Raw genomic sequence first — 12262 nt, forward strand, 5'->3', positions numbered from 1 at the left:
GTTGTTTTTTAATCACCATTTCTTTCATTCTGATAACGTTAGAACTGAAGGTGTACCAGTCCGAGTGAAGACGACACCAACTCATCGGAGACGGAGATCTCGAAGTGGAGAGCGCAGCCGGTCAAATAGTAAACAACGTGATAGTGATGGGTAAGATTAGCATATAATGGTACACTCTCATATTGAAATTATCACATGTTGCTGCAACAGTAGTATGTGACATTTGATGAAAGTATGAATGAAACTATCCTCCTAAGTTATTGATGAAAAATCAGCCAGCGCTATCATATGAAGTACAACTCTTATCTTGTTCATTTGTACTATTGCAAGGTTCAGAAGACCACTGAATTGTTTCTTTTTTTTTTTTGCTAGAGATTTTGGAGCATTCTCAATTACTTGGGAATCATGCTAACATAACTTGCCCATAGTCCTTTCAAAAGAAGACATATATTGACAAATTTGAAAACTAATAAAGTTGTAGTTGCTGTAAATCTGTTAAAGGGATACAGTAGTAAGAACTGCGCCCAAAGGTCGTATGGGACCCATATGACCAATGTAAACACTGTATCCAAGTACGATGGTGATTGATGAAAGTTAAAACATGTCTGTCATACTCTATATTGTATAATTTAAATGTTGCAGCTATGATGAGGTACATCTAGATATCGTGCACGAAGTACATTGTTTGTAAACAAGGGACTCGCGCAGGTGCAGTTCCAATGACAGTTTCCCTTTAACAAATTACGTATTTCAAATTTTTCAAACAGGAATTAATTTGTATTGTAAGATCATGTGATCAAATTAAATGCTCTCCACTGTGTTTATGAACTGTAGAGACATGTTTGACGCAGTGCACAGGAATGGTATTGGTATGTCTTTGTAAAGTTTGATAGGATTCCTCAATCAATAGCAGTCATGGAAATAAGAATGAAAGGAATTATCAGAAAATGTTCATAGTCTTCTTCTGTAGTTGAAAATTCACTGTTTCAAAATGTGTCACACAATTTCTAAGTCATATACCACACTCACTTAGATTCTCTTAGAAGAAGATATTTCATTTGATGAAAAATTTCGAAAGATCAAGAGCTGAGAAAAAGTCTGTCAATTTGTCCCTGCAGAGAACACAGTAACTGCAGCTATACAGATCGTAAAGAGCGCCATCACCGCCGATCCGGTTCAGACTCGTCGCGCAGATCAAGTCGTCGGAGATCACAAGGCGGTAATGAAAGTCCACCAGTTGTGTGCAGTAGAGAAAGTACACCCAAGACAAAACATAGATCAAGACATGAAAAAAGACGATCATCCTATGAGAAGGAAAATAAATTTGAGAGAGGAATGTTTTCTGGAGGACAGAGTTCTTCCAGCAGACGAAGTGATGAGTCAATGGCTACTGTTTTACAAGTATCTGTAAGTGAAATTAAATATCATTTATTGGTACATTCTTCGTATCCCCTTACGTACGTTTACAAATTGTGTTTGTCTGTTTCATACCATTCATTTTGCATATTTTAATGTATGCAACTTCATGGCAACAATTTGAAAGGTAAAAAAAAGTTTTAAGATTATTTTGAAATCAAATTTTCATAGAAACCCCTTACTGCATATCAGCGACATATATTATGAGCTTCTTTGCTTGTACATGGGCTCAGTTTGCAGTCAACTGTTTCTTGTTTTCAGAACAGTCAAAAAACATCAGAGATCATGTACCTCACCTGGTAGATTGTAGACAACTGAATTTACAGCATTGATTTTTCAAATCATTCTGTATACACTAAAGCATTTATGTCGTGAAGGAATTGTCTTCTTTCTGTCATGCACAGCTTGTACAGTTAATATCCATTATCTGTTGTACCCTGCCTACATGGAACGTAAGGAATGGAATCATAGATCATATTTTGTAAGATTTCAAACTTAGCTTTCAATTTAAGCATACACATATCAAATAATCCAAGACCTAGCAATTCATTCATCATTTTTGTTCAAGAAAATTTCAAATTTCATAAGTCGACTCCATATTGCTCCTCAAATACTCTCACCAGGCTTCACAGGTGTGACACCATTCACCCACAATGCCTTGCTCTTTTGATATGGAGAAAGTGCCGACTGCTTTGTGCTATCACAGCTTTCTAATATATCACGCTCATCACCAGTCATTAACCATTCATAACCATTCATAACCATGCATGACTAATACACCTCACATCCAGAAGACTGACATGAGGGTATATATCTATTTTCGTGTCCATTTCTTATTCCCCTGTAGCCCAATGCTAAACCATTGTATATCACTGCTGTGTACCAATCTGTTGAACCCAGTAACACATTGACTTATCAACCAAATGCAAGAGTACATCAACATGCCAATGCTCCAACATTCCATGGTGTTGGAGTTCAACATTCCAGGGAAGATTCCGGTATCAGTAATGACGGACAAGAATCCCAACCCTCTCCAAAGTAAGAAGACACCTTTCCAACACGCTTGTTTTCTGTTGGTTGCCAGCTGAATGTTTGTCAGGCCCGCTGTGCATGTAGCCTTCAAACTGTGTGTGCCAAAATCTCAGTGTTGTGAATGAAAAAATAGATTGGCTAATAACAAAAAAAAGCAAGTCTTGTTTGAATGCATTCATCAAAAAAAATTAATTGCAAACTTGTTGTGTTTCTTCGTTGTTACAGCGGTGTGGCAATATGTGACATATCCCATAGGTCAAAGGTCATATCATTTTACTCTGCTTTCATTTAGCTGCATCATGCATTCACATTGCTTGCCATCATCATTTGCACTGGTTGCTGTCGCAATATTTACTCATTCTGAACTGTCTGCTTCTTGTGGAAACTAAGTGGAAAACTGCCCTAGATTTCATGATTTACATCATGTCTCTGATTTCCATCCAGAAACTACATTCTCCTGCCAGTAACGATGGAAGCTCGAAGACCAAGATCTGATTTTAGACCAGTTGGCTACACCCCGATTGACAATGGACAAATTCAAACAGAACACCAAGACACAAATCATGTGACACAAGATACCTTTCCCTTCAGAACAAATTCTCAACCCCAGAGGTCAGAGGTCAATACTGTAGGGCACAATTCTAGAGCTAGAAGACGCACAGACAATTCCCATCTGAAAAGACCTCACCTTGCACAAAATCTATCGAGCAGCTTTATTAATGCAAAGACATTTGAATCAAAGTACATCCACGCTGCCAATGAAGCAGTCAGGATACCAGAAAAAAGAACTATCGTTTCATCCAAATACGTCTCAGCCAATCAAAATAATTCCAATGTTAACTTAATGAGTGATATGTATGACGGAAGAGCTAATTATTTGCCACCAGAGGATTTACAGCGGGGACAGCTAGTTTTGGAATATTTAGCAGCTCAGGAGGAAGTGTCAAATGCATCATCTCACACTCCGTCGTCAAATGATGAACCATCCCATGGCCCAACACTGCCTGGACCACCACCTTATCAGGAACCGTCCAGTGTTCCAGCCCTGCCTGGACCACCACCATATCAAGAACCTACCAGTGTTCCAGCATTGCCCGGGCCACCACCGTATCAAGAAAAAGCTGAAACTAGAAGAAAGAAAAGGTTAGGTGAAAGACTGTAGGCTATTACCAGCAGTAGTGCTTCTTCTTTCAGTATTGTCATGTGTCAAGGTTAACTCAGAACATAGATGGTTTTCTGGGTAAACAGTATCAGGCTTTTAGATTCATCAATTATGTTGATCAATTATTTTGATCAATTATTTTGATCCATATTTGGCTTTGTTTACAGCTCAATGTCCAATCTTCCTTTGTCAAATGTGTACAATTTTCAACAGAAACAAACTGTTGTTCTTTCTGATGCTTGGCCCAGTATCAACTACAGGATATTAATTGACCTTGATTGCTTGAAGTAGTTGATAATGAAGTAATTAGAAAAAATGTACAAATACTCAGTAATCTTAAACTTGAATGACATTGTAACAGTTTAATATCTTTTATTTCTCAATGTAACCCATGAATATCAGAACGTTCTGTCATCAACATCACAAATTTTGAACCAAAATACACTTTCTTTCAAGATAAAGTATCAGAATGCAACTACTGGTGGTCCTTTTCTTTTTGAATCCACTTTTTGAATCCATCAGAAGCATGCGTAAACAATTTTACATTTGTTTGTGTCTGTCAGATCAAGTTTACGAACAACAACTGCCAGGCCATGGGAGCTTTTATCAGATGAAGATGATGACATTACAGCTGAAGAAATAAGAATCATCAGCTCATCACCCAGCTACCACCATGAATTATCAACTGAGCTTTAATGTCTACATGCCAAGTAATACATGAAAAAGAAGAGCTAGAAATCTGTTGTTTTCATAATGTAGATATATTTTCATCTGTTGATATTTATTTCAAGATCTGAGGTTGTATTATCTGCTTTGTAAATTGAAATCATTGCAATAGTTGTGCTTGGTACTAAGTACTGGTGTAAAGGCCAACATGTTTTATTGTTGGATACATTTTTACAAAGAGAAAGAAAGAAAAATTCAATACATTGAGATTATTTCACTCAATTCAAAATCTTGTCACTGATGATATTTGTTTGGTTCTGGTTGTCAAGCAACCAAGCAACTGATCATCATGAGATGTAGCTCGAATTCTTTTTGAAATTCATTTGATTGCCATTGTCTACGTAAAGGAATACTGGGATATGTGTACAGACAAAAGTAGTTTTTAATTGATAACACCCAACTATGCTTCTTGTCAGTGACTTCATCAATGACCACAGCTCCATCAGGACTTCTAAGTCTTCCAACCAAGTGACATTTTGTTGAAAGCTGTTTTAGTGAAACAACTTATTTATATCTATGCAATGTCTTTCTGAGAGAAACATTATGCATTCATATCTTCTGAAGAATATTTTTTACTGTCTGAATATGGAATGAAATGAATCACTTTGGTTGCAGTATGATTGCAAGTGAGTTTCAATTTGACCGTGGTATCTCAACCAAATTGTAGATAGTTTATGATTTCTTTTATAACCTGAAATGTGCAAGCATTCGTCCAATTCACACTATGCAAATTACAATTGAAGGATAGCATTGAGCAACCGGTACTTTGCGGTGGTGTGTGTGTGAACAGTCATAACTACATATACATTGATTATGCACAGCCAATTAATATGGTGTTGCTACAGCTGTTAGTCACAGCTAATCAGTCTGTGAGAGAAAAATCAGTCATCCCCTTGCTTGCTGGAAACACAATGTCAATAACTTGATATGATCATAGACCCTTGAGATTTCTCAAGAGTGTGATATGATTCATGAATTGTACAGTCTGTAACTTCTATCCTTAGTGTTCAGTTTGTATACTGAGAGATACTTTGCCAGGATATTGTACAACTTCTTTGTAAAATGTATCCGTGCTGTTTGTCTCATTTGATCCCAGTCTGATGTCAAATATGGATATATCTTTCAGTGTACACATTCACGGCAAAAACTCATAGTAAAATCTGTCACTAACAGAGAACTTTGACTTGAAATGCATCACCTATATGGCATGTAATCAAGTTCAAAAATTCAGACCCTGATTTGGCAATATAAGAGGACCTTCAATTTGTTTGAAGCGAATATATACAAAACTGCCATGACCATTGTTGAGTATGAGTGAGCAGTTGTCATCAAACATGACTTCAAATTTTATCAAATTGGGTGGGAGAGTTGTCAAATGCAACTTTGAGTCAAATCTCAAAGGTTATATTTTGTCAAAAGTAACTTTTAATGTTGCCAACTTTGGGTGAGTGAGTTGTCAAATCAGACTGTGAGTCAAAAATGGGACGAGATCTTAGGTTGTCAAATATGAGCCTTAATTTTGGCCTCTAGTACATGCCATGCATCAGTGCTGGTTGAGATTTAGTGTGGAGCAGTAGCTCAAGCTGGTATGCCATAGGCCAGTTATTGTTTAAGACCAAAGTTGAAGTGCCAAGTTTCATCATCAGAAATGAGACCATGGTCATTTGTCTCTCGTTCCGCCTCATTTTGGTTTATGTTTTGAATCAAATCCTACAAATTTGACAATACTATGTCCATTACTCCCTGTGCAGATGTGATGAAAGTAAACACTTCAGTGGCCCTTCATAAATAGCTGCCAGAATGAGACAAAACACCATCATAGCTGGATGACATCAATTACATAATTTACTAATAAATCTTGATTAATAAAAAGTGTAGTTTTGAGATCTTGTGAAAAGCATGTATATCATATGAAAACATTTCAAAGCATATGTAACCAGTGCAAACATTTCAAACAAACTGAACCATTTCACTGGTAGGAATAAAAAAACACTTCGTCTATTTCACATAGACCAATCAAGCCCCTACCCAGCATGATATTACAAAAATCTTTTGAAAAATGTTTTGTTTCAATTTTTGATTTCCAAACCAAAGCCTTCCTATCAACTTGATTATTTGAAGATAAATCATTTACATTTCTCAAGCAATACGTTGTTGTATATCTGTATCCCTGGCAATAGCAGTGTTAGACAAAATAAGTGTAGCCTGTGGTCACTCTGTGAATTTCAGTATATCCACGACAATTACCATCACTAACATAGTCAGAATCACCAAGTAACCACTTGCTGCAATTACTGCAGCTATAGAAGTGTCATATTTTTAACTCAGCCTGAGTGTTGCTGTAGGGATAGTACAAACATACTTTACCCATATGGTAATAGAATGGAAGTTGCAGCAGATTGTTGTGCCCTAATACTTGTGTAAAACTCTGTATTACTGATAACTGGCAGCAGGTTGACATCCACATTGAACAAGGCTAAATACTCTCAAAAGAAATTTAGCATATGTACCTGAATCAGTTATCGGTGTCAACTTTCTCCAGATAACTCGGAGAATTACAAATTTCAACAGTAACCAGCTTTCAGAAGATAAAACATTGGGGAATAGCATCTGCATGCACATCGTTTCGTAATACACTGGTTCAAGGCTATCAGTCGTGTTGAAGATAGTTTGTGTAAGCTATTACAGACCCAGAAGGTTTTTGTTTTCTGTTTTATGAAACATTTTATATGTACTGGCCAGTATGTTTGTTTATTCCACAAAAAAATGTCAGTGCAACAAGCACTGTAAAACCTGTTTTCAGAAATTCAAGACTGAATATGCAAATTAATACCTGTGGTGTAAATGTATGAAAAATAAAGGTCATTTTGGGGAATGTTTTCTCTACTGATCAAAGATGTTCAACGATGAGAAATTTCACAGATAAAGAGGTAGCTTTTCTCTATTGTATCGTCATTTATAAAGGACTTCACCTCAGTGGGATTATCATGCAAGTGTATCTACCACCTGAAATTACTTTGAGTCAAAAAGTATATATTGGGTGTAAAAACTTGCTGCTCAAATTAGGAGTCAGTTTTGGGGATGGGGGTTAACAGTGGTGACTAAAACTGGCGTTTTTTCATGTCTTCCTCATACTGGTAGGTTGATGAAAACTATGCATGCATATGTCAGCTTGGTTTCACAAGGCAGTTTCTTTTATTGATATTCTGTGCCCTGTCTCAATACTGGATGTAATTAGAATTCCAAATTACCAATAACCCCATAGTCTGTTGATTAGCCAACATTTTTCAGTTGTAAATATTCTTTCATTGTGACTGTACAATTTTTATAACAATGACTTTGTAATCCATACTTTTTATTCAATGAATACAATTTTTATGAACAAAGTATTTTGTGTTTTTCATTCATTGTCAATCTGATTCAATTCAGAAGTAGAGATGACTTCGTTTCCACCTTTGCTTCTTCTCTGCTGTTCTCCTTTGCTGACTGTCTTTTTACATCTTAACCACTGTCATAGGAGATCATGTGCAAAACTCATGCTTTACACGAGCCAATCAGGTTGCATTTTTAAATACAATGCTACAATCCATAACAAGTGGTGATTGTAATCTTTTTCAGTCCCCACGGACACCGTCCGGGGGGACTTATAGGTTTGGTCCTGTCCGTGCGTGCGTGCGTCCGTTTACGCAGATATATCACAGATGCCTGGAGCGATTTCATTCAAACTTGGTACAAGGATTACTTCATATGTCATACAGATGCACGTCGATTTGTTTTCTGATACAATCCAATATGGCCGTCAGGCGGCCATTTTTTTACGATTTTTTCATGTACAGAGCCATAACTCAGACATGTTTCAACCGGTTTTATTCAAACTTGGTACAAGGACATTGACCAATGTCATAGATATGCACGTCAATTTGTTTTGTGATATGATCCAATATGGCCGCCAGGCGGCCATTTTGTTACGATTTTTTCATGTACAGAGCCATAACTCAGACATGTTTCAACCAATTTTATTCAAAGTTGGTACGAGGACATTGACCAATGTCATAGATATGCACGTCAATTTGTTTTGTGATATGATCCAATATGGCCGCCAGGCGGCCATTTTGTAACGATTTTTTCATGTACAGAGCCATTAAACTCAGACATATCTCAACCGATTTCATTCAAACTTGGTACAAGGACATTGACCTATGTCATATATATGCATGTTGATTTGTTTTGTGATATGATCCAATATGGCCGCCAGACAGCCATTTTATTACGATTTTTTTCATGTACAGTGCCATAACTCAGACATGTTTCAACCGATTTTATTCAAAGTTGGTACGAGGACATTGACTAATGTCATAGATATGCACGTCAATTTGTTTTTAGCTCATATTTGGTTTTATATATAAATACCAAAAAGAGCTTATATGATGAGTCTGAGTGGCGTCTGTATGTCTGTATATTTGTGGGTATGTGCAGATGTATGTCCGTCACACACAAAGGCTCCCATACCGCCAAAGCTACCGTCTCAGTATTTGGTGTACAGGTAGATGTAGGGGTTGAGATGTGAATTTGTTCAAATGAACACATCAGTGTCAAAAATGTGCAAATGAGGTAAGAAAAAGGGAAATTCTGCAAATGTTCATGAGTGGTCGCATGCCATGGCTGAACAGGATACTCCACTGACCTGTAGTCATTTCCTGTCATTGTTTATGAACTGTTACATATTAACAGACCTGCTCAAACTAAGGGACGGACCATTAGATCTTAGGAGGGGGTGGTCACAATGAAATTGTGAACATTTCTTTTTACAACTGTAAATTTCAAAAAAAAAAATTTTCCAAATGAGGAAAGCTGTGCTAATTTTCTTTACTAAGTAAATTTTCAGATTTATAATTTTTTTTAGTTCGACGCTGTCTGAGGATACAATGTACATCCATATCACTAGCGCAAATAAGATTGCGTGCTGTAACTACTTATGGCCCAGTGATTTATATTGCTGATAGATTTCGCGAAATGTTGCAGATCATGTTTTGACAAACTGAGAAGCTGTTTGCAAAAAATGTGGTGAAATTTCAATATTTGTGTTTTTAGGACAATTTTTGCCCTTTTTTTGATCAAAACATCAATTTCTCTGTAGCAGTACCCGGGTATGTCAAACTTCTGTCATTCTTGTTGTTTTTCTGGTTGTACTGTGCAGAAGTCATTGTCATAACATCAACGTAGAATTTTCCTGCACTGAACAGACAGAAACAACATTTATTGTTGATCTTTGGTACCCATACTGGTATATACCAATTCTGATCAAATGTGAGCGACACCGTATAATTGCGGTATTTTTTGATATGATCCAATATGGCTGCTGTGCGGTCATTGTGTTACGATTTTTTCATGTTCAGAGCCATAATTCAGGCATATCTCAACTGATTTTATTCAAACTTTGTACAAGGACATTGACCTATGTCATACATATGCGCGTCGATTTGTTTTGTGATACGATTCAATATGCTTGCCAGGCAGCCATTTTATTATGATTTTTTCATGTACAGAGCCATAACTCAGGCATGTTTCAACCAATTTTATTCAAAGTTGGTACAAGGACATTGAACAATGTCATAGATATGCACGTCAATTTGTTTTTTGATGCGATCCAATATGACCACCGTGTGGCCATTTTTTTATGATTTTCCATGTCCTGAACCATAACTCAGACATCTACAAGCAAATTTATTCAAACTTGGTACAAGGACATTGACTTATAGTATACATATGTACGTCGTTTTGTTTCTCGATATGGTCTGATATGGCCACATGGTGGCAATTTTGTTATGGTTTTTTTCATGTCGAGAGCCATAACTCTGGCAAGTGTCAACTTATTTTATTCAAAGTTTGTACCTGGACATTGACTTATGTCATACATATTCATGTTGATTTTTTAAACAGTAAGATCAAATATCGCTGTGTGGCGGCGATTTTGTTACGATTTTCTCATGTACTGAGCCATAACTCAGACATATTCCACCAGTATCATTCAAAGTTGGTACAAGGACATTGACCTATTTCATACATGCTCGTCAATTTGTTTCATGTCATTTAGCAGTATCATGTCAATTATTGAAGTTTCATAATTAGGCTGATATGTCAAGAAATACTGCATCAAATTTCATGACACTTTGTACAGATGTTAAGCTCACATTGCTTTAACAGTGAAAAAGACATTTATCAGTGTCATTTTAATTAATTTGTAATTGCATATGTAATGAACTTTCCTAATTAGAGTGATATATCCACAAATACAACGTCATATTGACGATCAGATGTTGATCTCATAGTGTTGTAAATACTGCATTAAACTTTATGAAATATGGTACCGGTGATAATCTATTAGTGTTAGGATTGTATGAAAAAATGTTTTGCAACATCCTGTCAACTAATTCCGAGTTGACTCATTTAATGACCTTTAGGATAGCGGCCTAAATTGGTTTTATGTTTTCATCACCATGGAACTCATTCTTGGCCATTGAGTGCCATCTGTATCACAGTATTTTTATCACAGACCTAATAAAGAGGACTCTATCCTCCCTGAGGACTTGTAATCAAAGTACCCGTTAACAAGTGGGGACTGTGTCATCAACGATGACTTGTATTTAGTAGGATGGGAGACCTTATGACAACACATGCTTTACCTCGTTAATTATGCCCATATATAATTGTGGGCAAGCCAATAGAGCTAGAGGTCTGAATTTTGGCATATATGGATTAATTAGCAATACAATGTTTTATTTTCAAAATGTCACGTGACTTTGATGACCTTTGACCTTGAATATGCATATATATGCATAACTCAGTAACCACAAGTTCTTTATGCTTCAATTTTGATAGGATAATAGACCTTAAGATGTCACATTTTGTACCTCATTTATTATGCACATATGTATTTCTTGGCTGGCCAATACAGCTAGAGGTCTGATCTTTTTTCCCGATTTAGAACCATAACTTAGACATGCCTCTTGTTTCAAATTGGGAACAATGACATAGACCTATGTGTCCATAGATCTGAACATATACACTCCCGCGATACTTCTTAATGACCTCATTTCCCTGCCCCATCAAGACTAATACTCCTATTACAAGTGGGGACTATGTCATTGTCAATGACTTGTTCTAATTGGTCATGTTCTTGTCTATGTTGAGCATGATCTTGATTGGCAGTGGGTCAGATATAGTGAAGCAACTATGAACAAACAAGAACAATAAAGAACAAGCAAACGTGAAAAAGAATGGTTGAAAGTTTGGTCAAGAAAAGTTGGTGTGAAAGCTTGTAAGTCTTTCAATTTTAAGGAACATACTTATTTAGCTTAAATACAGGTATGTACCTTTCGACATAGATTTTTATCAAAAATATGACGTGCAAAACAAGCACATTTAACCAGAAAGGAATGCTTTTAGCTGGAAAAGATACCAGCAAATGAGGTTCAAATTTGTGCATTAAAGGCCACATACTATACACACGGCAGGTGATTGTGACAAATACCAATGTACTGGTGGGTATCTATGACAGGTTTGTAGGACATGTATTGACACCGTGCAAAGTGAGATCTGCAGTGCTGATATTTTTTGTGGAATGAGCTGGACAGCTCTCATCTCTTTATTACAATGAAGTAAACTTTACTGCCATTGATATTCAGTCCAATGCTGTACATATTGGATATTAGCCCCGTTATCATCATAAAGGTTTATCAAAGATTGCCAGCGACTATTACAAAATGAAAAAAGATCTTTCATTCATTGCATTTTGCAACTTTCAACATTATGTGCATGATAAAGCCCCTTGATAGCAATACTGCATTGCCTCAAAGATTACATAATTTCCAAAATAAGTAATCAGTTAATCCTCCTTGTTGTAGATATGTGGTAAAGTGTTTTCAC

At 36.5% G+C, this 12262-nt stretch overlaps 1 protein-coding gene across 3 annotated transcripts in view; it reads left to right on the plus strand.

Moving 5' to 3' along the window:
- LOC139121935 (band 4.1-like protein 4) overlaps nt 1-7722 on the plus strand; it is a 51190-nt gene extending 43468 nt beyond the window's left edge. For 2 of the 3 annotated variants that reach the window (XM_070687264.1, XM_070687265.1), the window contains 5 exons: nt 43-150; nt 1119-1407; nt 2264-2454; nt 2893-3591; nt 4174-7722. In XM_070687264.1, coding sequence (XP_070543365.1) covers nt 43-150; nt 1119-1407; nt 2264-2454; nt 2893-3591; nt 4174-4306 — 1420 coding nt within the window. In that variant the 3' untranslated portion in view covers nt 4307-7722. The remainder of the gene's footprint in view (nt 1-42; nt 151-1118; nt 1408-2263; nt 2455-2892; nt 3592-4173) is intronic. The other variant, XR_011549369.1, reaches the window with a different exon arrangement.
- The last annotated feature ends 4540 nt before the right edge of the window (nt 7723-12262 follow it).

This window comes from Ptychodera flava, chromosome 21, assembly GCF_041260155.1.
Source record: "Ptychodera flava strain L36383 chromosome 21, AS_Pfla_20210202, whole genome shotgun sequence".
NCBI classification, from domain to species: domain Eukaryota; kingdom Metazoa; phylum Hemichordata; class Enteropneusta; family Ptychoderidae; genus Ptychodera; species Ptychodera flava.